This window comes from Centruroides sculpturatus, unplaced genomic scaffold (assembly GCF_000671375.1).
Source record: "Centruroides sculpturatus isolate CEXI.00-Female unplaced genomic scaffold, Cexi_2.0 scaffold398, whole genome shotgun sequence".
Lineage (NCBI taxonomy): Eukaryota > Metazoa > Arthropoda > Arachnida > Scorpiones > Buthidae > Centruroides > Centruroides sculpturatus.
The window spans coordinates 69,580-96,480 of record NW_019384660.1 but is presented as its reverse complement, the minus strand read 5'-3'; the positions used below and the strand labels follow the sequence as shown (position 1 = coordinate 96,480).

Genomic DNA, 26,901 nt, shown 5'->3' with positions numbered 1-26,901 from the left:
GAGTACCTTTAATGTATGTGGTCGAGGGTTCAACCGTCCTCGTTACAAATGGGACGCTGGCTCCCGCCTTTGCCAGCTGATCGGCACGTTCGTTGCCCGGAATCCCGACGTGACCGCGGACCCACCGCAAAGCAACGTGTCGTTTGTGCCTCGCCCTCAGCACCCTACCTCTGATCTCCCGTACCAGCAGATCGCGGTGGTACCTGTCGCTCAAGGCCTGTAGCGACGATTGGCTATCTGAGTAAACCGTGACCGGCTCTGGACCCGGGTGTAATAGGATCCACTGGGACGCCCCTCCAGGGCCATCAGTTCCACCTGGAATACGGAATGAGGAACACTTTCCTCATTCAATCTGACTGATCGAGAGTACACTTCTACTCCGTCAGAGAAGTACGCAGTACCTACTAAGCTGCCGTCCTTGGGGGTGGTCCGTCCGGATATGTCGGGCCTTGTCCCTCATCATCCAGCCGTCCGGATATGTGGGCCTAGCCGAATCCATAATGGCTTGCTAAAAGAGGCCCTCTTAGTGCCCACAGGGAGGAAGGAATTTAATTAAAGAAAAAGCACTCTGTCGCCAAAGTGACAAATGGCGATTGAATCGTCTGAAAATCGCGCTAAGAGGAAAGCCAACCTAAGGTTGGTTATGGACGACAGTGTCCGCTAGTTAGAAGTAGCGGATAGATATAATAGATGTCCTATTTAAAGTGTCTGGGGATTGTAAAAATGTCCGTTCAATAGAAGTGTCAGCTATTCGGTAGTGTCCATTAATGGAGGTTTCACCGTATATTTATTTATTTCATTATTTTAAAAATGGTGGATATAGTGGTAAATTGTAGATGTAAATGTAATTCTTATGTTCGAAGACTTAACATTAAACTTTGTAATTTTTCAAAATAAATAAATTGTTAAATTCAGTGTAAGATATTCATTATTAAAATATCACTTATTCGTTCTTTTTTCCTCTTGAAATCCATTTTAAATAAAAAATATATAAACTCAAATTCCTCAATTTATCTACGACTATTCACAAGACATTGATATTGTTAAATTATCTATTAATATAAATGTTAGATTTGGCATCGATAATCGTATAATCTAGTCGCAAGGTTAAGGTGACATGGATATAAAACAAGGAGTAGCTTTGGTTACTGGTGCTGCTCAAGGAATAGGTAAAGCCATTTGTGAAACGCTACTCAATAAAGGATGTAAGGTAATATTTTTTTATAATGTAACATTTTAAAATTATGTTAAATAATTTATAATTTGTGATATACAACACGGGACATTCCAATTTTCAACGCGAGTGTTGAGTGTTGAAACCAATAATTTGACGTCATCAACGCCGTTCAGTGGCGTACTGTGGGTGTCAGCCGCCCGGGGAGGAGGAAAATTTCGCCCCCCCCTTATTTAGGTATTTCAATTTAAAAGACAAAAATTCAGTTTTGTCACAGAACAAGCAATGAAAAATTCGGTGGTAGTGCAGCGACCTGTTTAAAATAGTTCTATTGGATATTAGTGGTGTATATGAAAAAATTACTAGTTCACCCGGACGGCGAGCCGATTCCCGGACTGTCCGGACGATAGCACTATCGTAGGCGCGATGCAAGTATAGATTAGGATGTTTCAAATTTTTACAAGATGTTATTATTATTTATTGTGAAATTTTGCCACCCCTGCCGCTCCCACTACGGTACGCTACTGAGTATAAATAAATCACATGAATTTTCAAAAAGTGAGTCAAATTGGGAGCACTCTGTTCCCAACATAGCCCACTTTTCCCATTTGAACTTAGAATTTTTTACATGACAGTCGTGCGAACCAGATATTTTCTTTAGTTTCCTAATTAGCCCCTCCCAAGAAAGTTTTTCCTCCCCAAGTTTTTCCTTGGGAGTTGTATATATGAAATGGTTATTTTAAATAAAACTTGAAACTCTCAATAGTTGTACTTTTTTATTTTTGTGATTTTACATTTTAATTCAGAGTATTTATTTTCATAATTTACGAAGTTTGTGCATTTGGTATTCTAATTAATCTTATATTTCCAGTAAAGTTATTGGACGAATATTGAATTTTACACTCATTCTTTAAATTTAGGTTTGTTGTTCGGATGTAAACAGTGAAATTGGAAACAAAACGGTGGATGAATTGCAAAAAGTTTTCGGGAAAACAAGTTGTATTTTCTTGAAATGCGACGTCTCGTCATTCGAAGAGTTTGAAGGTTTGTATTTGAAAGAAATTAAAAATGTTTGTTTTTATGATACAATTCGGATTTGATTTCAGAAAAATTTAATTAGATATTAAGCAATTAAAACACAATAAATAATTGTAAAAATATGATAATATTAACCTTCGTTTTATGCGTTTGAACTGTAGCCACTTACCAGAAAACTAAAGAAACATTTGGAAACGTAAATATTTTGATAAATAATGCAGGAGTTGGGGTAGAAAAAGTCGTGGACGTTAACCTGGTTGGTTTGAATATTTTGCTAATAATATATTAATTATATTTTTGCATCTTTATCATTAATAATTCGTAAAACATTTAGAATGGAGTTATAAATGGCTGCTTTATTGCGTATAAATATATGGGAAAACATAATGGAGGAAGTGGTGGTTCTGTTGTTAATGTTGCTTCTATAGCAGGTAATTATTTATTGTTTCACGTTTAATAAATAAATTTTTGACTAATTTATATATTTATGTTATCTTTCTAAAAAGGGCTATTACCTTGTCCATACTTCCCCGTTTACGCAGCAACGAAAGGCGGTGTTGTTAGCCTTACAAGGAGTTATGGAGTAAGTAGCGCAAAATTACACTAAAATAAAAATTAGTGTAAATTTAAAAGAGAAAAATGAATGAAATAATTATTTTTTGATTATTAAAATTCTAAAGCCTCAACATTTAATTTCCTCTAATTCAAGTTTATCAGATTTCTGTCTAATTTTCCATGTTTCTTTGTGTTCTTTAGATATAACAGCTGGTATGAAGTATTGAATATATTCAATACTCCATACCAGTTCTCTCGAAGTTGAATAAATTTGAATTGCATTATATACAGCAAGTATATTCTGCAGCATTTCCATTTCCTTGAATGGTTTTTAATCTAAAACAAATAAACCAAGGACACCAACAAAAGTGATTTCTTTGTTTATTCTCTAGTTGCGTTAATGAAAAAGTGGGAAGTAAAAGTCTGCTGAATTTTACAACGAAGAAAAATTAAAGAAAAATAAACGAAATTGCTTCTATTAACATTTTCTTTCTTTTATTTATGACCTCCATGTGTTTTTAGCAGTTTTTCGGGCCATTTTCTTCACATTCGACAGATTGTCGGAGGGTTCCATTGTCGCCATTTTATTGACGTCATTGCGTAGTGGTTCGCCAACCTCGCTTCCGCGCAAGAACGACACTAAAAGGAGAGGATGGAGCACGCTGTCAATCTGTGGAACGTAAAGAAAATGGCTCGAGAAGCTGAAAAAAATGGGGAGGGTATGAATAAAAGGAAGGAAATGTTAATAGAGTAGTTTCGTTTATTTTTCTTTAACTTTTCTTCGTTGTAAAATTCAGTGGACTTTTCCTACCCGCTTTTCATGAACGTAACTAAAGAGAAAACAAGTAAACTACTAATATAGACGCGTGACGTTGATTTGATTGGTTTCCCTCCTCTCTTGTTTTTCTCTCTCGTCTGCATATATATAGCCTTATATAGCCTTATAGTCTGACCACGCGAGGAAGGTACAGGTAACCCCCGTATAACACGGTAGTTACGTTCCAAAAAATTGCCGTGTTATGCGAATCCGTGTTATACGAAACAAAGAACTAATACGAAAAGGAGGGTTAGGTTCCAAAAATTAAAAAACATGCTAGTATATTTTCATAATTAAGATAAATATCTTCATTAAAATTTTTTTAAGTGATACATATTAATATAAATTAAACAATGTTTTCTTCGTCATCACTAAAAACACTATTAATTAACCGAGAGCGTTTTCTTTTTGGCAAGTTATCCTTATCCTCTGAGCATTTTTCTGCATTATCTTCAGATCCATGCTTTACCTTTTGCAAAATGTATGTAATTTTAGATTGCTTGCTTCTAGTTAAAAGGTCTTTATAAATTTCCTTATATGGTGCTAAGCACTTATGAAGAATAAAGCAAGTATGGAATAAGGGAAAAACATTCGGCAACATCAGAAGCAGAAGCGTCGCGATCTGGCAACATTGAAACAAGTTTCGAGAAGGACCACGTGTATCGACAGAAGGCGAGAAGAGAAAATTTACATACTTAAGTACTAATAGTTCACGAAAATAATAATTTTCGTGAACTATTATTACTTAAGTATGTAAAAATTTATTACATTTCCTGTTGTACGAGGGTTTTACCCAATTCTCGAACCGTGTCAGAGTGAATCCGTGCTATAAAAGTACCGTGTTATACGGGGGATGGTACCAATTCTCGAACCGTGTTAGAGCGAATCCGTGCTATAGAAGTGCCGTGTTATACGGGGGTTACCTGTATTCTAAAGGAATATGAGGACTTCGAGTGGGAAAGACTTATTTTTATAAATAGGTAATGGTGGTGCAATAGGATACGGAGACACTGTTGGATGAGTGATAAGAAGCTCGTACTCATGAAGTAAACACAAAAAAGATATTGATAAAGGACTTTTATTATAACAAATGACACAAGTTACACTTTCACCAATGGCCGAGTGGATAAAAACCACTGGTAGGTCTTGAGATCGCGCCTGGACGACGGGTTGGCCACATGGAGTTTTCCGGGTTTTCTTAACATTTATAACACCTAAATAGGAGTCTCCCTGGAGGCATCCTACTTGGCATCGCCCACGTGTCGTGTTGTCTTTATACGAACAAGCCAAACCAGAAGTTACGCCACCGAAACTATTAGTAGAAGTGTGTTAATCATGTTGTAATATGTAACCCTTATCTTCCTCGCAGGAATAGACTGTACGTAATTTTATCAATAATTAAAAAGTATGTGATAGAAACAATGTATAAGTTTTAATTATTTAATATTTTATAACAAAAATTTAAAAATTATATTACTATTTTTATTTGCAGCATAAGCTTCATTATGAAAAAAGTGGAATTACATTTATGTGTCTGTGTCCTTCTGCCGTCAACACAGATTTGTTTTGGTCGACTACCGCCGACACCCTCTTTGCGGAAGAGTTTACTAAAATCTGGAAAAGTCGGATTGTGTTAGAGTAAATATTGATCTGCTTACTTTTAAATTCATTACATCCCAATTCAAATGATTTTTCATTAAATTAAAATATATAAATGGGCATAGAGGGGATGAATGCGAAAGTATTGTAAATATTTTACTATGCTAATGGCTTCAATGTACACAAATACAAACTTCTAGACCTCGGATGGTCGGGTATTAAGATGGCAGTATGCCCCTCTGGGGACCCGTGATCGAATATGGACAGATCAAAACCCCCATGAATTTTTCGGAGAGTGGTCCGTCCATATATAATGGACGGACCACTCTGGTTAATGAGTGATGGGGTATCACTCATCACCCACCTCCCCAATGTGGCTTGGCCGAACCAATAATGGACTTGCTGAAAAAGGACTTCTAGGTACCCACAGGTAAGAAAGCATTAAAAAAGTACACACTTTTAAACTACATCTTTTCAAGTCTTTTTGCCCTATGGGGGCCGAGACGGCGTTTTTAATCATATCCATCAGGATCGGCGAGGAGGTTGACGTTGCCACAACTTTTTATTTAAAAAAATGTTTCCGCCCTGCGAGCAATAAGAACGCCTTTTTAGCAAGTGTATTATGGGTTTGTCCAAGCCTACCATGGGGCGGTGAGTGGTGAATGATGGGGTCCGAGAGGCGGCCGGATGGCCGAGCAGTCAAGGTGGCAGCCTACCGCTCTGGGGGACCCGGGTTCGAATCCGAACGAGTCGAAAAATCCCCAGGAATTTTTCGGGGGTGGTCCGTTCGGATATGTCGGGCCCCGTCCCTCACCACTCCCGGTAGCCCCATTGTGGGCTTAGCCGAACCTATATTGGGCTTACAAACAGGCCCTCTTAGTGCCCACAGGGCGGAAAGAGTTAAAAAAAAAGGGTCCGATATTTTCAGACAGACCGCACACCTAAAAATTTCTGGAATTATTTACTTGGCTTTGCTTTAACGGAAATGTTTCTTGTTCAATATTTCCTGTTTTGTTCAAATAACTAGAATACTAGGATTTTCAGATAATGTATATGTAATAAGATTTTAATATTAAAGACTTCTAATGATGTTGAATGTATAATCCATATTGGTGTTTTATTTTATATTTTTAGACCCAGTGCTATAGCAGAAGCAATAATACAACTTCTTGAAGATGGTAAGAATGGTGCAGTTATGACCGTTATTGGAGGAAAAGAAAACACTTATGTGCCTATGCCCGAAGCAGAGATGTTTTATTAATGTTCAATGTGTTGTAGTAATGGAAACGTTAGATATTTTTCGATTGATGCTAATTAAAATATAAACAAGTAACGTAATTTATAAAAGTTTAGTAGTAACAAAATGTAAAATTATTTGTTATATTTATTTAATAAACTAGATAGCAGAGAGCATCCTTAACAGTTGTACTTCCTTCTGAAAGGCCGTTTTGTGCCTTTCCGAAGCCTCTCCGTCACGAAAGCGCATCGAAAGGTCGTTTTTATAATAGAGTTTTGCTCACTGAGATTTACGTAAGGCAGTTACTGAAACTAATAATTGTCAACGTTGGCCGTAAACCCCAGGAATTTTTCGAGGGTTGGTCGGTCCGGATGTGTCGGGTCCCTGTTCCTCACCACCCGGCCACCCCATTCTCTGCCTAGCCGAACCCGTAATGGGCTATGTAAAAAGGCCTTTTTAGTGCCCATAAGTTGGATAGAGTTAGAAAAAAGCCAACAAAGATGAATTTAATCATCATATTCCAAAACCATTTAGAACTATCTTCTACGTAATGTGCCAGAGTTTAGCATTTTTCCAATGTCTGATATAAAAAATTATATTATTTTAAATTTTTCCAAAGCTTTCACTACCGATACTGAGACACTCCATTTTGATCTCCAGACTTCACAATTATTTTAAAATATTTTGTACGATATTTCTTGAACACAATCTACTCTCATCTATACATCTGCTGTAAGAGTGAATTCATAAACCTCATTTAAATAGAAAAAGGGCTTTGCTTGGTAAAGCGCCTTAATACAGCTGGATAAGCAAGCCAATAATAGTCCGTTTCATTTGAAACAAATTACGTCATTAACTTGTCTATACAGCTGTATTAAATCCTCTTTAACGTTCCGAAGGATTGAAGTAAAGAAATGTGAGTAAAACATTGAAGAATGGACGTAAAGGAACTGCAATAATTACAGGTGGTACTCAAGGGATAGGTAAAGCTATTTGTGAAGCGTTATTGAGTAAAGTGTGTAAGGTAGTGTATTATACTATAAAATTTATATTTATCTAGTTTAAGATTCTAAAAGTTTCAAGTAGATTATTGATCGATCGGGTTTATATTTACTTTGCATCACGAGAAGATATTTCAAGTAACTACAGTATATTAACTGCAAATACATTATTAATACCTATAATAAAACAATATTTTTACTGTTATCTTACACGTATATGAAAGATATATTTTATGTATAAAAAAAAACTAATTCATGCATAGCTTATTTTTTACATTTTTTCTTTAAGAAATTGTATTTAATTAAAAAAAAAATACTATTTACTTTCATGTTGAAAAACATTTAATTAGAAGCCCTCTAACAAATAAGTAGTTTCCTGAAATGAAGAATCATCTGATAAACCTGCATGAATTATCTTATATACTTTAAGTTACTAGTCATTAAAAGTTTTATTTTTCGTTTATTGACTTTAATTTTGAAAATGTTTTTCATAAAATCTACTCTCCTGTTAATAAAGTATCCATTTTGTTAAAGATGATCAATTTTTAAATAGTTTTTTAACGTTTGCAAAGCGTTGATTTTGAAAAGATCTTCGAAGCCGCGAATTAAGAAAAGATCTTCGAGCCGCGGCTACAAGATCTTTTCTTAATTTGTATCTCTACTTTCTGTGCTGTGGGATGTAGACATTCTTTATCTATTAATAATAACAGCAATATAATTATTACTAATGTACTGTACAGTACGTATTGGTTTAATCAAGAAGTCTATTAGTTAACTTTAAAATTAAATAATTGTAGTTTGATAAATCCTTTTGAAATATTCTTAATAGTTATTAATTTGTTATTATATAGGAAAATTAATTTTTATAGGCTGCCTTGGTATGGCGGCCAGATGACCGAGCGGTCAATGTGGCAACCTACCGTACTGGGGGACCCGGATTCGAATCCGGACGGGTCGAAAAAATCCACAGGAAGTTTTCAGGATGACCCGTCTCTCATCACTCGGCCGCCCCACTGTGGTCTTGTTAAAAGAGAACCTGTTAGTGTTTTGTTGTTGTTTGTTAAGTTATGGCAACGCAACACTTGGGCGATCTGCCTAGGGAGGATGCCTTTTAAGGGAAACTTTACAGACGTGGAGAAAACCCGGAAACCTCCACGTAGCCAGTCCGTCCGGGCGAGGCGCAAACCCACGACCGAACTCCAAGTGTTCAGAGTACGAAGACCGCTTGGGCCCTGATGGACCGACCTCTTAGTGCCCAGAGGAAAGAAAGAGCAAAAAAAAGTATGTCTTGGCAAGATTGTTTATTGTAAAATTCGCACTATTTTGCATATAAAATGAGTGTTTTCGACATATTAGTAAATTACAATTTATGCTTGTATTTTGAGTGTTGCGATCCTTATTTTTGGATCAGTTTAGACCTATTTGTCCTGTAAATTGGCCGAAAATGTTTGTTCTGCGATTAAAGTTATTGCTGGAAAAGTACGAATTGTTTTTTTTATTTTATTGTCAAATGTCGGATTATTAAAAAGGAATTTTTTGAGTCAGCTACTTTCGGGCTACTTTTTAGAAAATTTTTGGCTACGAAGCTAAGAAAGGACCCACCAGTAGCCGAGTGGACTCCGTCTCCGCTCATAGCGGTGGTGACCAGACCCTAAACGCTGGGAGTTCGGTTGTGGGTTCGCGCCTCGATTGGACAGGCTGGCAGCTTGCAGTTTTCCAAATTTACTCCTTGCAGATGACACCTAAATAGGGGCCAGCTTCCGAGAAGCATTTATCCCCACGAAGGGGGTTTATGCTTCTCGGAAAGCATTTTATTCCCCTTCTTGTAGCTTCTGACCGTCTTCTTTAGGGCCGACTCTTCCGTCGCCTCGCGATCTATCTTCTTTCTCTCTTCCCTTCGGAGTAAAAGCGAATAGCAATACACTTTTCCATCCCAGGAACAAGGAAGCAAGAACATTTGGTAACATTGCTCTGGAGCTAGACATTGGTCGTCCATGTGATACTGCCGTACACAAAATGAAATTGATAAAACAAAAAAAATGCACCTGTCCAACGGGCTGGTCATGCAGCGTTTCGGATTTTCACATTTGTAACACCTAAATAGGAGTTAGTATCCCATAGAGTCCTCTCGGGGATAGTTGTAAAATTGTATTTTTACAACTTTGTTTTTTTAGATATTTGAATTGTAAGGAATTCCATTGTTCGTATTCATAGAACGAACAAAGTTAATACGTATAATTTGTTTACGTGAATAGTTTATACATTTCGTTGGCTTTAATTAAGAGAAAAATATAATCCAATTATCATCGTACATGTAAATTTGGATAAGGATATGGAATTTATATATATAAAATACGCTCTGAAGTGACATCAAGATTTGAAAGATATCAACAGAAAATTGGATGATCTTTATACCAAACATTATGATTTGTATCGAAAATTTGAAGTTTCTTAGCCGATTTTATGTTAATTGTTACTCTTATTTGTGTGGCGTGACTCGGGACAACGATATTACAGTACTATTTATGGATATAAAAACGAAGAATTCGAATGAAGGCATTTCAAATACAAAGGTTTTCTCAAGATTAATTACAAACAATGAAGTTTAAATACATAATACTAGAAATTCCCTGGACAAGAATGACGGAATACTTTTTATGAAAAAGTAGATTGAAGAATTGAGAAGAGTAGAGATTTCAAGAAATTCAATAACAGATGTTGGGATGAACTACTTAATTTGTAGAAATATTGTCTGTTGCAACAAAACAAAATTTCATCTGGAGTGGACAAAAAAGTAGGAGTTATAGAGATTCACTTACACACAGATGACTTTTATATTGGTAAATAGACTCAATAATGGTCTCCACGTGTCCCACAACTAAATAAACACCTGCGGCCATATTGAGGCCACTTATCTCACATATCATCTTCTGGAGACAAAGGCAATTCTAGTAACAATATGGTCTTTGTAGTTGATGTACCATTCTAGTAGGTTGATTGTGTATGTTTGCATTATCTGCAATCATGATACAGTACAGAATTGCAGGTCTACAATTTTTTTCAAATTGCAACCCAATAAAAACTTTTATTAAGATAATAATTGTACATATTGATAACCTTCTAAACTGACTTTCATTACACTTCCTGTTTTTTGATCCTTCAACATGTGGAGTAATGCTTCTGCAACAATTGATGGCCTAAAAATATAAATGGCAATTTAAATTTGGTATTGTATTACACAAACAATCAAAAAAGTCACTATATGAATAATTTATTACCTGTTTAATTAGTTTTATTAAATAAAATAAAAATATAAAATAAATATTAACTTTTTTGTGGAAAGATGATCTCTTTTTATGCCCATCACAGATTTGACAAGACCTAGATTCTCAGTGGGCCATCTTAAAAATGAGCAGAAATTTTTACCAAATATTCTATTTTCAAATTCAAATTTAAAATCAAAGAAAAATATATTATCTATATCAGTGTTTTTCAACCTGTGGTTCGCGACCCCTAAGGGAGTCGCGAAGCCGTACACGGGGGTCGCGGGTAAAAGAAAAAAGACAAGTGTTTGTAGGTCCTACACTACATTAAAAAAAACAATAATTTCAGCGAGAATTACGGCCATCCCCAGAAAATGATAGCGGAAAAAGTGCTGAGCTGATCTGCAAAAAGAAATAAAAAGTAGAAACGTAGGAGCTGAAAATTCTGATCCTAAACAAAAAAAAAAAAAAAAGGTCAACATCTTCCTGCACCGAATGTTATAATTAAAGGAAGTTTCATACTTTATGTGTGTTAAGTTATTGTTGATTCTTCTGAAATTTTCATTTTAATCAACAATAATTTGTCTCAACAGAGAGAAAATTAAATACATAGATTTTAAAATCACTGGTATAGTTTTAATATGGCCCTAGGGGGTCGCCAGAACTTTTTAACTTGTAAAGGGGTCGCATTTTCAAGAAGGTTGAAAAACACTGATCTATATAATATGTAATAGTAAAAAAAAACAATTGGTATTATTTTGTTTACTGTTTCCAACCTGTGGATACCAAGAGGACCTTTTTACCAATCTTACTGTAGGTTAAGTTAGGCCCACAATGGGAGTAGTGGTGAGGATGGAGCTGAATATATCTGGATTTTTCAGAACACCCTTCAAAAAATTCCTGGGGTTATTTGACTGCCCAGATTCAATCCCCATATTCCCCAAATAGTAAGTTGAAGCTTTACCACTTTGGCCATTGGCTATCAATACAATGATCATTTTCAGTTCTGCACAGTTCTCTTGTTTGTCAACTATTTTCAGATGTCTTTAGTTAACATAAACATCAGTGTAATGGGGGTCATTTAAAGAAGCACATGAAAATGACTATTCTTAGAAGACAGTTTCATTGTTAAGGTAAATATACTACTTCAACTGATACAGTAGGCACTTGAAATACAGACAAACTTATCAACAGAAATTTCTAGTTCATTGAGATTGTGTTTTTAGATAAGTAACAACAAGAAAAATTTAACCATAATCAACAAAGACATTTCATTTAAGGTAACAAAACTTCAGAACCATTTCAAGTACAATTTTGTGTAATTGTGAGTTATAAAACATGCATTAACAGAATCACTGTTGAGATTGTGCACATATGGTATCAAACAGAATTACTGCTGACCAGATGTCAGAACAATTAAGGCATAAGTCTACCGTCTACCTCTGGAGACCCAGGATCAAATCTGAGTGTCAAAGAAGTCCAGGAATTTTTCAGATGGTCTGTTCTGGATATACCTGGATATGTAATGCTCTCATCCAGGGTGGGCTTGAAAAAAGGCCCTCTTAGGGCTCTCAGAGTTATAATGTACTATACTAGTTTTCTGTGTTTCTAATTGGAAGAGGTGATTCAGCACACTAACAAAATTACACAACTTTGCAAAAGATAGAAAAGTTATTTTGTTCCTATTTTTATTTTTCGACTTTATATTAAATAACATTAAATACAATAATATCAAATCTGTGACCACAGGGTCGGCACCTCTTTGGTGCCCTGTCAGGATGACACCACTGTGTCTTGAAACAGACACAGAAAAATAAATATTGGCTGTTAATTTTCTTTACGCGAACAGTCACGCATGCAGACTTTTGGTTCCGGGATGGAGGCAGAAGGAGAGAATCAGAGGAATTACACTCTACAGATTGTCTTTATATACGTAATACCCGTTTATTGTTCTATGTAAGCTATATACAAATCATGTTCGATTTCAATTAACATAGCTCACAAATCTATCTCATAAAATAATCTACATAAAATAATTTGCTCTATTTTTTGAAAGAAATTTAAACAAATAAGTTTTGTGAGAAATATTTTGTCTATCAGATTTTGAGAAGTACTCAAATATAAACCTTTTATAAGATTACTTGATTGACTAAACGTACTTTCTCTGAAGTACCAAGAATGACAGCTTTCACTATTTAAGAGCATCCTACAAGTATATGAAAAAATTCCACTATTTAAGTGATCTCTAAGAAGAGAAGGTCTTTAAACCATACAGTCATTAACTACAACAACAGAAAAAAATTATAATTTTGTGTCAATAAAAATTATTTTAAAATCTCAAGGAAATATATAAAGAAAAATTTATTTCAAGTGTCAATTCTTTGAGTTATATAAAATTTTGAAAAAATGGCATTGCAAGCTGTTTTCAAGCAATTTCTTAGACTGATTTTGATAGCCAGGGTCACAATAAAATTGCTTGACTAAATCCATAATGGGCATGTTTGAACTCATTTCTCATTGCCCAATGAAAAATGGATACCCAATATATGCAAGTAAATTAATTCTGAAAACTTCCAAGAATTCAACCCAGATTTCTCAAGATGACATTTATGCTATCTTTTAATCAAGTGAAAATATTAATTTACATTAGTCAGTACAAAACCAGACAAAGATAGATAAACAGAAAAACTTAAAATAGTTTACAATATAAATGACAAGATTACTATAATATTTGCATGCAACTATTAGTATGCACAGATTACAGAAATAGCTTGTTAGTGTTTTTCGACTCTTTTCTAATAGTGGAGCACCCAACATTGCACTTTTTATCTTGAGGCACTTAATTTTTTATCAATACAGTTTTTAAAATATGTACAAAAACTGCAATAAGTTACATGTAAGAAGTGTTATGGCACTGCTTAGTACTATATTTTGCAGCACTGCTAAAATGTGATAAACTTGTGTGCCCTTTAATTAAATCAATTAAAAACCGCTGGGCTAGTTGATCAACTTGTTATATGAAGATTGATCTAAATAAGATATTTCTGAATTATATTAATATCAATAATTAGAATTAATTTCAATTATGTTCGCATAAATTATTTTCTTGTGATTTTCCAAAGAATTACGGTGTTCACAGTTGATCAAAAATTGCAAGTTAATGTTGAATAATCTCTTCTTTGATTATATAGTGAAGGCAATACTTCTTATTTAAGAATCTATAAAAGTTATGAACTTAATTGAAAATTATTAATAGAAACTTACTCCATCATTTTAAGGCCTTCCATATGTTCGTTAGCAACATCTGGTAGTGAAGAATTATTGACAAATTCATCACATAATTTAGTATTAGTTGGCCAAGGACATAAAGTTAAAATGCAAACTCCAGTTCTTTCAAAATGTATTGGATGCTGTTATTAGAATAAAATTTATTGTAAAATAAGCTTCTTGACTTTAATGAATTACATAATTACCTAAAACTACCAACTGGTGGACATATACTTAAAACAATTGCAAAAACTTATTAGTATTTATGTAATAGTGGCTGAAGAGAGTCTAGTGAAGAGCAGAATGCATCCCACAAATAAAATTAGTCTTTTATTGATGTGATTTTGACTCTCTAATGCTCCACTACAGTTTGATAAGCCTCATGATCTCCATCAGTTGGTAGTTTGAGATAATTATGTAAAATTCGTTGTTTTTTTTAAAGTTATTTTAAAAAACAATTATTAATAGTTATAATTTTGTAAATCACTTACTCCATAGCTACGACTTAATCCAACAATGCCATGTTTGCAGGCACTGTAAATGGGTGCCAATGGAAATGGATGAATAGCTAAAGAAAAATTAGAATTTATTTCAATTAAAAATTTAACAAAATTAAAATTTAATTGAATTACATTTTATTTATACAGCAAAATTATGTATTCAGACTACTTGCTTTACAACCCTCTCCTTTTATGACTGGTATGTATTTTCCAATACAATTGATGAAATACAATGAAACCTGTGTAAATCAGACTCATGTGGCACCAAATATTGTTTCTGTTTTGAACATGTTTCTTTTAATACAACAAATTGCTGTGTTCAAAAGAATTCTTCCAGTTTAGACAGGTTTCCATTTTATTAAGATCCTGTTTTGCACAGGTTTTACTGTACAATTTTATTGCTGTATTTTTTATTGAAAATCTCTGAATAGTATTATACAGTTACTCTATTTCCAAGAACATAATTTCAATTTATAACATTAACACTTTCCGGACAGGTAAGCCCTTGTGAATGTCCATGCAGACTGGAGTTTTTTGTTATTTGCAAAAAAAATCATAAAAAAAGAACTAATAATATACATGTCATGATATTTGGAATTTGTTTCTTTATACTTCTGTTAACATAAAACAATCAACAGAATATTCATTAAAAAGAAAAAAAAATTCTAAAATATTAAAATAAAATGCCTTTTTTCAATTTAAAAAAAGTAATATAATAATATAGTGTTTATATTGACAAAGTTTAAATAAGATTTATTTTCTTTAGTTTTAGCATCTATGTATTTCTGACTTGGGATTTTATCATATGAAATACTAGCAAAGTATGCCTAGTGTTGCCCAGGAGACTGAGCAGCATTGCATTGGAACTCGAGAGGATTGAGTTGTCTTCATTATAAGATAGCATATGTTTCAGGCAGGGTGGTAGAGAGTAAGTATGCAGAATTTGGTCCAAGCCAAAGGGTTGGCAATTTTGGGGATGAAATTAAGAAGGAGTGAGGGTCTGAGTTTTAAAGTAGCGTATACCTTTTGGAGGATTGTAAAGAGTAAAATTCTCAACATCTTTTGATCTGATGTGGTTTGGCTGAACTATATCATATTGAAAAATATCCTTGAAATTTTCCTTTCCAAGGATATCTTTCAAATGCACTTTTTACTTTTCCTGCTGTTATGTATACATAATTATTTATTATGGCATTCTCACAATGTCGAGCTGCAATTTTTAATCATATATTTAATTTATTTCATTTAAAATATATGCTCTCCACCTCAAATTAGTAGTGGCTTGCTCCTGTACATCATACTTTTCCCTTAACAATAGAGTCAAACCTGTCATCTATCTAACACCTTTCAGGTGGATATTTTGAATTGAAATAACATGACTTTCGGTTTGCGTTGAAAGTTCTTATACAGTTAATCAGGGCCTCCTGCCCTAAGGTTTCCATATCTGGTCTTGTTTTTCATCTATCTAACTCTGTTCTCATGTTTAAAGAAAGACAGACAGATGGATGACAAGTGGAAATTTATAGGTCTACAATTTTTTTTCAAATTGCAGCCCAAACTAAGCAAAATTTGTCCAGATCATTCAAAAGATTAGGGAGTTTAGAGGTAGGGGATGAAATCAGAAAGGAGAAGTGAGAGGTCTGAGTTTTATGGTAGTCCATATTTTCCACAGATTATCCAAAAAAATAGATAAAGTAATTAGATGAAAAAAGCCCACTGGTGACAAAGGGAGCAGACAAATGACTATACGATGATAGGAGAGAAATGCTGTGATAAAAATTGTTCTTCTGCATTTCACTTTCTTAATATGAAAATAGTACATAACCTATGTTTATCTAGAAGGAATAATCTTTATAACAATGAAAGAATTTTAAAAATCAATTTGGTAGATTCTGAGATTACTTCCAGCAAACAAACGAACATTCATTCTTTATATATTAGTATGGTTAAAGCTTCATCAACTGATAACTTTCTATGCACAGCCATTTTACAAAACATCAAAATATACAGTGTATGCCTTAACATAGGAACACTTAACATAGGAAATAATTTTTTCATTAAATGTACTTCCTACATCAATTATAGACATTCTGTAGAGCTGGACAGCTTAAACTCAACAAGTTAAACAGTAAATTCCTTTACTTTTTAGGAGAAAACTGGCTTGATGAGCAAAACTTGTTCATAGACCAGGAAGTGTTAAGTTTATGGAAAACTTTATATGAACACTTCCTGGTATATGAACAAGTTATGATGCAAGAAATCTTGCATTATGAAACTTTTCTAGGAACAAATTACATCATAAAAGTGATTGTCTACTGTATTTTGTAAATTAATACTTTATATGAAATTATGTTTTAATTAATATTAATGAAAAACCAGTGAATTTTAAAAAATAAAAATTCGTATATAAAGTGAAATTTAGAATATTTAAAAGTTGATAAATATTTATTTTTAATATTTAAAAGTATTTTATACATAAAATAAAACATTTTAAATTATTAATTAAATAATTGTANATTGTATACATTTTAATTTTATTAAAAATAAAATTTATAATATAACTATTTTTATTATTTTTATTCCATAAAAATAAAAGAATAAATTACCAGCATTAGAAGCTATATTAATAATAGTTCCACCTTTATATCCTTTGTGTTTTCCCATGAATTGTAGTCCTAGAAGAGTCCCATGAATTGATCCATTCTAAAAATTAAAATTAAAACTTATGCATTTTTGAAACTATGTAAAATTATCATGTAGTCATTGAATTTTTGAAAATGAAATTCTATTAAATATCAGCATTTTTATCATTAAAACAAACAAATTATTTTAATTTTATTATTATTACATCTGACAGTAAAAGACATTTCTGTTAAAAAAAATAATCAAAAATAAATAAAAGAGAAATAAACAATTATTTATTGTGACATCACACAATGCTGGGCTGTAGTTTTTAAAAATCAATATATGCCCTTCACCTCAATTTAGTACCTTCTTAGTGCCCACAGGGTGGAAAGAGTAAAAAAAAAAAAAAAAAACTCACTTTAGTGTTATCTTGCCCCTATACATCATACTTTTCCTGTTAGTAATAAAGTTACCTAACTAGCTCCTTTCAGGGGAAGTTTTGAATTGAATATGACTTCCAGTTTTTACTGAAAGTTCATATATTGTGTGTATATGCCCTTTTAATTAAGACGTTGAAGGCTGCCATTTTATACACACTCGTCTTCTCAGATAACTCTACAAGCCGAACTAAGGCATATTGAACAAATAGCCAAAGAACACGGTTATCCTGGGATTGTACGTAAATTGATCCGCAAATGGCGCTGCCGGGAAGTAGCCCCTAACCAAGCACCCAATGAAGTTCCACCTAGCATCATCCTGGTTACATACAATCCGTACATTAAATCACTGTACAACACAATAGCCAAGAGAAAGAATATTCACATCGCCTATAGAAGATGCGTGACAATTTGATATTTTACAGAATGGGAAAGATACCCCCCAACAAAGAACAACTCCTGGGGTATACATCATCCTGATTATGGACCATAGATGGGACAGAAACCTGATCTATGTAGGATCCACCAAGCACTCCCTAGAAGTGAGAATAAAAGAACACACAGCGGATATTCTACATGCGAGGCAAACCACTGCTCTAGCCATCTATGCCTCAGATATGGAAATAGAGCCGTTGTTCAACCAGGCCAAGGTGATCCACCCTACAAAATACATACACCATCTTAGATGGCTAGAGGCCCTTTACATCTGTATGGCTACATTAAAAGATGATAATTGCATTAACCACAAAGATGAAATCACCCTGTCAACTGCATGGCAGGCACTCATAGACAAGAACTTACGATAATTTACAACCGGCAGAGGGGCACATGCCTGAATGATGTTATCGATCCACACGATAGAATTCTGAATGATATTCCAATTTGACTTGAATTTGAATTGCATTCGCTTAACAGTTGTCAGTTACCTGAAGAAGAACTTTCAAGTTCGAAAATGTTTGTAACACACTGTTTTTCCGAGAAGCACATCTGCAACAGGTTCCTGTTACATTTGTTTATTGTTTAATTCCAACATAATTGAAAAATATGATTAAATGATTATTTCAAAATATAGTTATGTATATTTTATAATTTATATCATCTGTGAAATCTCTTATAACAAAAAACTTTGCAAGATTTAAACTTTAAACTTTATAGAAAATAGTAGTGATAAAAAATGAACATTTGAAAAGTTTAAAAATGTAAGTACATTTTTAATTAAATTTTTATTTCGTAAAAATTAATCAAATTGTTATAATCTTAAAATCAAGAAATCATTTATTTTTAAAGATATAACATTATATTTTTCTTTTAATACTTTGTCATTTATTTCAATATCACTGATATTTCATATTAAGAGATATCAAAAACAATGCATAAACTGATAACTACTGCATATCACTTAATTTGGAGTGACTATTTAAATTTAATCAGCAATCAAACTCTATTAACAGAAATAAAGTTTGATTGTTTGAATCAAAACAGAATCAAAAATACTCATTCAGAAGTATTATATTATAATATTATTCATTTGTAATTTGCAATTAAATGTTCTTGGATTATAATGAACTGATAATCAGTTATGGAAATTCAAATAGTAGCAAATAATACTTTTTTCTGACAGTTGGAAACTGATAAATGCAAATGCCAATATCTTTATCATTGCAGCCCACTACTCTCAGGATTCAGTTTTGAGTCAAGCCTTAACCTCAGAAATTCATAGTTAATCAAGGTACTGTACATAGGCTAATGAGATGGCCTTCATTAACCAGCAATGAGGGTTGTCCACAGAAAAACTGAAAAAGGGTTTCCAGGGGGTTAAAGCTTGGAGAAAAATAATTATATCGATAAATTTTTATTTAATTTTTGGGTTTTTCATAAATTAATTATAGAATATAGTATTGCATCAATACAAAAAGACACAAATGTTCCATGGTCAAGAGTGTAAGATTACATATCTAAATCACTTTTATGATAATAATTTGTGGAATTCTTTACTTGATTCCATGGGAGGGAAAGTGTCCCAATTGCCCCTCTTTGTGCCCTTGCCAGAAATTGCCACTTTAAACCTGCCACACTCACCATAGAAGCATGAAACATTAATGCATGTATGGTAGAAAGAATTAAAAACAAATTAATAGTAAAATTATTGTAAAAGTAGCATTGTTTTGCAGACAAAATTATTATTGAAGTACTGTATTATACTAATATAATTTTATGTTTTAGATAATTACCAAATTTATATCAACCATCATTTGCCAGTTATTTTCATCCAATATTCCAGCATTATTTACAATTACGTCAATACTTCCAAACTGCTGAACTACTTTTACAATTGTTGCTGTAATGTATATAAATAATTATATTTATTATTTGATTCAATTGTTTTTGATTTATCCTTTTAAATAACATATTATTGATAATTAGAAAACAAAATTAATATAAAATTATTTTGAAAAGTATTAACATAGAAAGGAGACTTATGACTTTAATGTTATAATAATATTCTCTCCAAAATCAGTTTTCATATCTAATTTATACAATGAAATGGAACATGTTTACATTATTTCTGATTCTGGAGCTCTTCTGAAAGTTTGCTTTCTTGCTAAATCATCATCATAGAAATTGATATTTTAAAACAAAAATAAAATGATATATACAAAAACATTATAAATGAAATAGTATTGTGAGATTTGCCAATAGGGAGAAGGGGAGATTAATCCTTCTTCTTGTCAAGATGAACATGGGATGCAAACAATGTGGGTGTGGTTGAAACTGAGACAGTCACCTTTACAACACACAAACCATTTACTTGGAAAGATAACGCTTACACAATTCTAGTTGGGAATTTCTCTTGAACAGATATGTAGAAACTTCAGTCTATGGTCACAGTCTTTAATTTGCTTGATTGGACAGGATTTTGATGGCAACCAACAGCCCCAAGGCAAACTGACTGGAAGTCTGCATAGTGCAGAGGAATGTAGGTGGCATGACAAAGATGAAGCCCAAAATGACAAGAAAATCGACACAGAGGACAAACAGTTGGAAATAGAGAGAAGTGACCACACTTGTCCTTGAATCTCAGGGTTTATAAATGATTTCTTCCCAAAACTCTGAATTTGATTGGTCCCAAATTTCTCTCGCCACCTTCCAATTGTTCCCTTTCTGTTTCCAGATGAAATTAGATGACCAGTTTGGATGTGGGAAAGCTCACTCTGCGTTAATCAATTCGACACCTCTGTTTGACTTTGTCCTCAAGTGTTGATCGAACTTTGTAGCTTTTGCTTGTATCTCACGCAGTGATATTTTTTTTCTGACATTTAAGAATTTTTTGTGTTTTTATTACTTATAATGTGATAGTTTTTGTTTTAAAGGAATGCTTTTTCATGTATTTTTAAATTTTGTCATGTCTACAAGTGTCTAAGACAAAGCTCAATCAAACTCATGACCTCACAGGTTGACCATATTGTTTATTTCGTAACTTTGCAATGGATCTATTTCATGCATTTTTGTATAACAAAATACAGTGAAACCTCGGTATACGTCTGCTTTAGAATACGTCCAATTCGGAATACGTCCTGTTTGGACGAAACAAATTTTGCTCGGTATACGACTTAATTCAATTATACTTGCCATCTATGAACAATTAGCATTACGGTGTACTACACTAGACTAGACGTTCGCGGTGCTAAGGTTTATAACTTTGTTAAATTTCTTCTGATTTTAATTTGTAAGTAACATTTTATTATTTTTATTAATCATGAATTGCAAAAGGGCAACAGAAAAATAAAAAAATGACTAGAATCACAACGGAACTGAAAAAAGAGATTGTTGAGAAATATGAAGGTGGCATGCGTGTTCGAGATTTAACGAGATTTAACTGTTGCATTCCGTATTCCGAGAACGACGATATCGACAATCGTGAAAAATAAAGACATTATTAAATTTGCTAACGTTGCGAAAGGGGTTAAATAAATTTCTAAACAGAGATCGAAGACATTAGATCGTGTCGAGAAATTGCTTTTGCTTTGGATAACTGAAAAACGTGTGCCGGCGACAGCGTATCGGAAGAAATTATTTGCGAGAAAGTTAAAAGGATACATGCTGCTCTCATGAAAAATCAAGCAGAAACTAGCCAGGAAAGCGAGGTGTTTAAAGCCAGCCATTTTTTTTACATGAGAACGGATTAATCATTTTTACATTACTTCTTATGGAAAAGGTTGGTTTGGTATACGTCCTATTCAGTATAAGACCAAACACCAGGAACGGATTAAGGTCGTATACCGAGGTTCCACTGTATTTTCTTAAATGAATCAAATTTTTCACACATTTGATGAAAGATTTAGACTCTGTCTGGGACCTCACAGGATTACTAAAAAGTCATGCTTTATTTTGTATATTCCACAATACACTTGGGAATATAAATGATAAAAATAAGAATAAAATAACAGTAAATAAAAAGTATATTTTTGTTTATTCACCATTTTTGGTTGTTATGTTACCTTATCTGTTTTTTAGTTTTATCTATATTTTATTTTTGGGTGGCAATTTGAAAAAATTGCAGACTTATAAATTCTCACTGTCATCCTTTCTTCCTTAATATTGAGAAAGGAGTTAGATACATGAAAGTCAAGATCAGATATGGAAAGCTTCGGTGTATGAGGCCCCAGTTAACTATATATGAACTTCCAATGCAAACTGGAAGTCACATTATTTCAATTCAAAATTTTTCCCCTGAATGGTGTTATCTGTTTTTTCAGATTTGAATAAAAAAATAAGTTGTTGCTCTCCGAGAGAGAGCAACAAGTTGTTTGGATTTTGAACTGTCATTTAATTTAAAATGTTGATTGCTTGATATTTCCTTTGTTTGTTATTGTTTGTTTTATGTTTAAGATATAATGCATTTTGTCTATGTTTCTCTCTTCAGTTTGTTTTGCAGTGAGAAATTGCAATATGTTGCCTTTATTTCAGCAACATGAGACATTTAATATAATGCTGAAAACTGCATATCATTAAAGAAATAATTTATTCATGATCTGTCAAACAGATATTCATAAAAATGTCTTGCTGATTTTCTTCCTGACGATGTAAATGAAGATGCAAGAGAAATGAGCAATTATTTATTGTATCATCATCACAATGCTCTCAATTTTAGTAGTGTCTTCTCCATATACATCACACTATTTCTGTTAACAAATAGTCATGACAGTCATCTATCTATCTAACTCTGTTTAGGAGAAATCCTCAAACTGAAATAACACAACTTCCGAAATTCATATATAATTAATCATGGCCTGCTGTCCCTAAGCTCAGTGCCGGTCCGAGGCAAGTTTTAGAATGGAGCGAGATCCTATTATGGTGCCCCCCTTGGTTGTCCCTAATTTATACCCTTTAATTTTCTTTACCACTGAGGCGCCCCCTAGGACTTAGCGCCTGGAGCGGCTGCTCTGTTCGCCCTATGGTAGGGCCAGCTCTGCCTAAGCTTTCTGTATCTGGTCTCAATTTTCATCAATCTAACTCTGTTCTCAAGATTAAGGAAGGTGAGAAAAATAAACAGTCAAACACCAGTGAGAATTTATACTGTAGGTCTACAATTTTTGAAAACTGCAACCCAAAATGAATGGCAATAACTTCAAGATATTACATCTTCCAAATTTTTGAGCTAACTTTAAAAATCAACATTGAACTTTATATGACGGTATTGATCTGTTTAAGAACAAAAGTATTCATCCGGTCCATACATTAACATAAAAAACTGAATATGAAGCGTGCAATGCCATAATGTTGTAAATGCCAAAAAACAACCTTTTCAGGAGAGGTAAAAAACACTTTTTCTAATGAATGAATTCATTTCAATTTTACAATAAAATGGTAAAAAAGCATTAGGTTACAAATTCTCTGGAATATCAAAATAATATAAATATAAGACATAAAGTAAGCGCCAAAAGTGCCGTGACTTGCACTCTAGCACTTTAAACGTTATATCTTCACATAAATTCATCTTCAAAATACAACCACTTACAGTGTCAATATCGCTACAATATTTTTTTGTGCCAGAAAACATTGCATTTAGAATACAATTCTTCAATAAAACGTATTTAGAGAAAAATGGCATTGCATGCTTCATATAATGTTATCTTATTAAACATTATATTTTGGGATAAGGTAAAAAAGAATAACAGAAAATGCAAATTAAGAAACATAATCATGGAAGAGATAGTATTTACTTTCAAATTGTCCAAAAGATGAGATATCACATTCCATAAACATGACATTTTCTTTTCCATATAAGTCTTGAAGTTCTGTAGCTGTTGCAATTCCTTCTTTTGAGTCAACATCTGTCACTATTACCTAANTATAATTGTTTTACTTCATTTTTTAATATAAAACATGATTATATAAGAAAAGGTACATAATAAAAAAATAATTAATTCAAAGCTTGAAATTTTACCAAATTTCTAGGTCACCAAAAACTTTAACTAGTTCTCATCAATGTATATTGTATTGTCTGTTGTTGATCCACCATTTTTACAAATGCTAAATTTTCAAGCACAGTTTCTTTTGGATACTATAAGTATACAAACACTACATTTGACATCCTAAAAGTAATGTAAAATCAATTGTAAGAGATTTGAATGAATAATTTACATTGTTTCTTCAATATGTATACTTTATTGATAATGATTTAGGAATCTTAGACAATTATATAAATCCTTGACTGTTCTGACTAATTTTAGATGTATGACAAGCCTAAATATATTCTACTTGCAATCATTTGGTGTTTATAACAGTGTGCATTATTCCATTAACTTTATAATAATGTATATTATATATTCTAACAGCTACATTTGGTTATTGTGAATAAATAAGATTCTTTTCAAACTATTTTGATGTGAAATATTTGAAATGAATGACAAACATATACCAGTCTATAATTCAATACAGAATTCATGTATATTATTTACATTTAGTTTTTCCTTAAATTGATCTCAAAAAGCAAAAATAATTCAATAAGGAAGCTTGTATTAAATTCATTTTAAAAGCATTTTACATTTTTCTTAAACTTCATGATGAATAATTTTTAATAAGTTATATCAAAAAATAATACATTTCAGTTCATTTCTTTTGATTATAATTAGAATGAATTGAATGCAATGCTAGGTGAATATTTGATATTACTCACTCATAGCAATTTGACTCCTTAGTGGAAACTTTTACTTGGAAATCAATCATAATTGTAAAAATATATTTATAGTGTATTAAATTCTTTAAATTAACAAAGAAAAGTCTATCACAACAATGACATACATGTAGACATCCCTCACCAACTAAGTAAAAGTTACATTCCAAAAAAACTAGCACAATTGGCAAATACATAGTTGCCAAAAACAGACTATGAGCAATAAGGGGCTAGAGGAAGAATAAGCATGACAATTATACTTTATAATAAAATTCAATTTCTAACATAAAAAATAAAACAATATAATGAAAGTTTTTATATATTTCAAGAAATCCGACTACCTGGATTCAATCCCCAGTCTCCCAGAGTAGGAAGCCGACACCTTACCACTTACTGTTAGACCATCCAGCCAACAAATTTCAGGTTTGTTAAACTTTCATCAATAATAGTATTAGCATTCTGACTTCTACAAAACTATTTCATTGTTGTTAGTACGTGTAGGTAATATTTTATGCTCATAAATTCAATTGCTAATTATGTACAAGGGCTATTTTCTTATCAAATGAAAAATCTGTAAAGAGAAATGCAATATATATAAAAATTATATCAAAATTTTAAATTCTATAAAGCCTCTATTCCTGTAAGTTCAGTTGTTAATTCCTAGCTATTGTATACTATATACAAGTATACAGTATTAAATAAGGATTACAGAAAATTATATTTGAAACTTCAAGTAAAAACTTACAAATATACATAAATTATATATTAAAGTATACATAATAAAAACAACTGTACACACATCTCTGTTTACAGATGATGGCACAAGCAGAACTTTTTAAAAATTAAAAAATGTTTTATGCTTACTCTATAATTATTTTTCGCTAAAATATTACAAATTGCCTTTCCAATTCCTTTTGCTCCACCAGTAACTAGACCCACCTTCATCTGAAAAATTAATTAATTAATATTCTAAACTTGTCTTATTGACTGTATATCAGAATGTCTATACTAAAATTAGTAGAATCGACGAGTTACCGTGCTAAAAGGTAAGATCTATTGTAGCGATTTCACGTAAGATTCGTAAGGAGCAGGGTGATGCTTGATAAACCAAGACATAAAATCTTCGATAACAGCGTGAAAACTGACCTAAGTTGCCAGCTTAATGAATTTATCATCAGTTACTGGGTCAATATTTTTAAAATTTTGTTTATATTTTATAAAATATTCGTCATTAAGCGCCTTTCAGTTTAAATTTAGTAATATATTACATTATTTTGCCCAAACTTCCAGTAAATCTTTACTTAGATTCACGTGGAGAAATTGATTAATTATGCCATGCTGGTATAATTAATTAATTAATCAATTTCTAAGTTATTTGGCTGTTAAAATGGCAAATATCCAATCAAATATTTACAGTTGAAGGATATAGAAAGCAAGTTTTATTGCTGTAGGTGATAGCGAAAGATACTCTCAAGGGCGATTTTGTCATGTCCATTTTGGGAATGTAAAACTTGTCTCTCTCAGTATGGAAGGGTCGCATTTAATGTAATGCTGTAAACTGTCGAGTGGACGAAAAATGATGAGGTCAAAGAAATACTTCCTTGTATCTCGATGTCAGTCGAGAGAAGAATGTGAAAACGTGATCGTAACTTCGCTCCAGTAAACAAGATTCCAACGAAAAGTATGCGAGAAAAAAAACATGAAAATATCGTAAATTGAATTATAATTTAAATAAAAATGCATAAAGTTATTTATTTATCTTTAAAAAATGAGCCGGGTTGGAGTTAGACGTGTTGTGGCCCGAAGCTTTTAAGGTATGAAAGGCCCTTCTCTTCTAATAAATAGTGATACGTGTAAAAATGTCAGGCCCTAAGCTGCAGTCTTATTTATGTATAAATCAGGCCCTGGCAATGAGTAATAACGTCGCCAATATTCTTTCCTAGAATGAAATATTCAACGCGTAAATGCCGTCATTCGTATTTTTTTCAAATATTTGAAATGGTGACATTTAAATTCCTCGAGAGTTACGCCATTAAATGACACCATTAACTTTAGCTTCGACTAATTTCGGTTCCTCAAGGTGAATTATGTTGAAACTCTTGATAATGATCCATAATGAAATCAATCTAAGTGAACTTAAAAATGATCTCATTTGTTCAATGTAATGTTTTGACTCATAACTGCCAAACCCGAGTTATTTATAAAATTTGA

General features: G+C 32.6%; 2 protein-coding genes across 3 annotated transcripts; one reads left to right on the top strand and one right to left on the bottom strand.

Annotated features, from left to right (window-relative positions):
* Positions 1-1,093: 1,093 nt before the first annotated feature.
* Positions 1,094-6,537, top strand: LOC111626536 (15-hydroxyprostaglandin dehydrogenase [NAD(+)]-like). The gene is made up of 7 exons (XM_023369946.1): positions 1,094-1,210; positions 2,095-2,218; positions 2,374-2,468; positions 2,547-2,643; positions 2,719-2,795; positions 5,077-5,222; positions 6,318-6,537. Exons 1-7 carry the CDS (start codon positions 1,118-1,120, stop codon positions 6,442-6,444), a joined length of 759 nt encoding a protein of 252 aa, XP_023225714.1. The 5' UTR covers positions 1,094-1,117; the 3' UTR covers positions 6,445-6,537.
* Positions 6,538-10,198: 3,661 nt separating this feature from the next.
* Positions 10,199-26,793, bottom strand: LOC111626534 (15-hydroxyprostaglandin dehydrogenase [NAD(+)]-like). Of its 2 annotated transcripts, none has more exons than XM_023369939.1 (8): positions 25,726-26,793; positions 25,555-25,635; positions 23,738-23,861; positions 19,745-19,851; positions 17,091-17,154; positions 14,443-14,519; positions 13,949-14,094; positions 10,199-10,618 (listed from the first exon to the last, which is right to left on the bottom strand). In XM_023369939.1, the coding sequence occupies exons 2-8, from the start codon at positions 25,633-25,635 to the stop codon at positions 10,510-10,512; spliced, it is 708 nt and encodes a 235-aa protein (XP_023225707.1). In that variant the 5' UTR covers positions 25,726-26,793; the 3' UTR covers positions 10,199-10,509. The 2 variants fall into 2 exon arrangements, with proteins under 2 accessions (XP_023225707.1, XP_023225706.1); XM_023369938.1 differs by having other exon boundaries at positions 10,204-10,618; positions 17,058-17,154; positions 25,726-26,778.
* Positions 26,794-26,901: the final 108 nt, after the last annotated feature.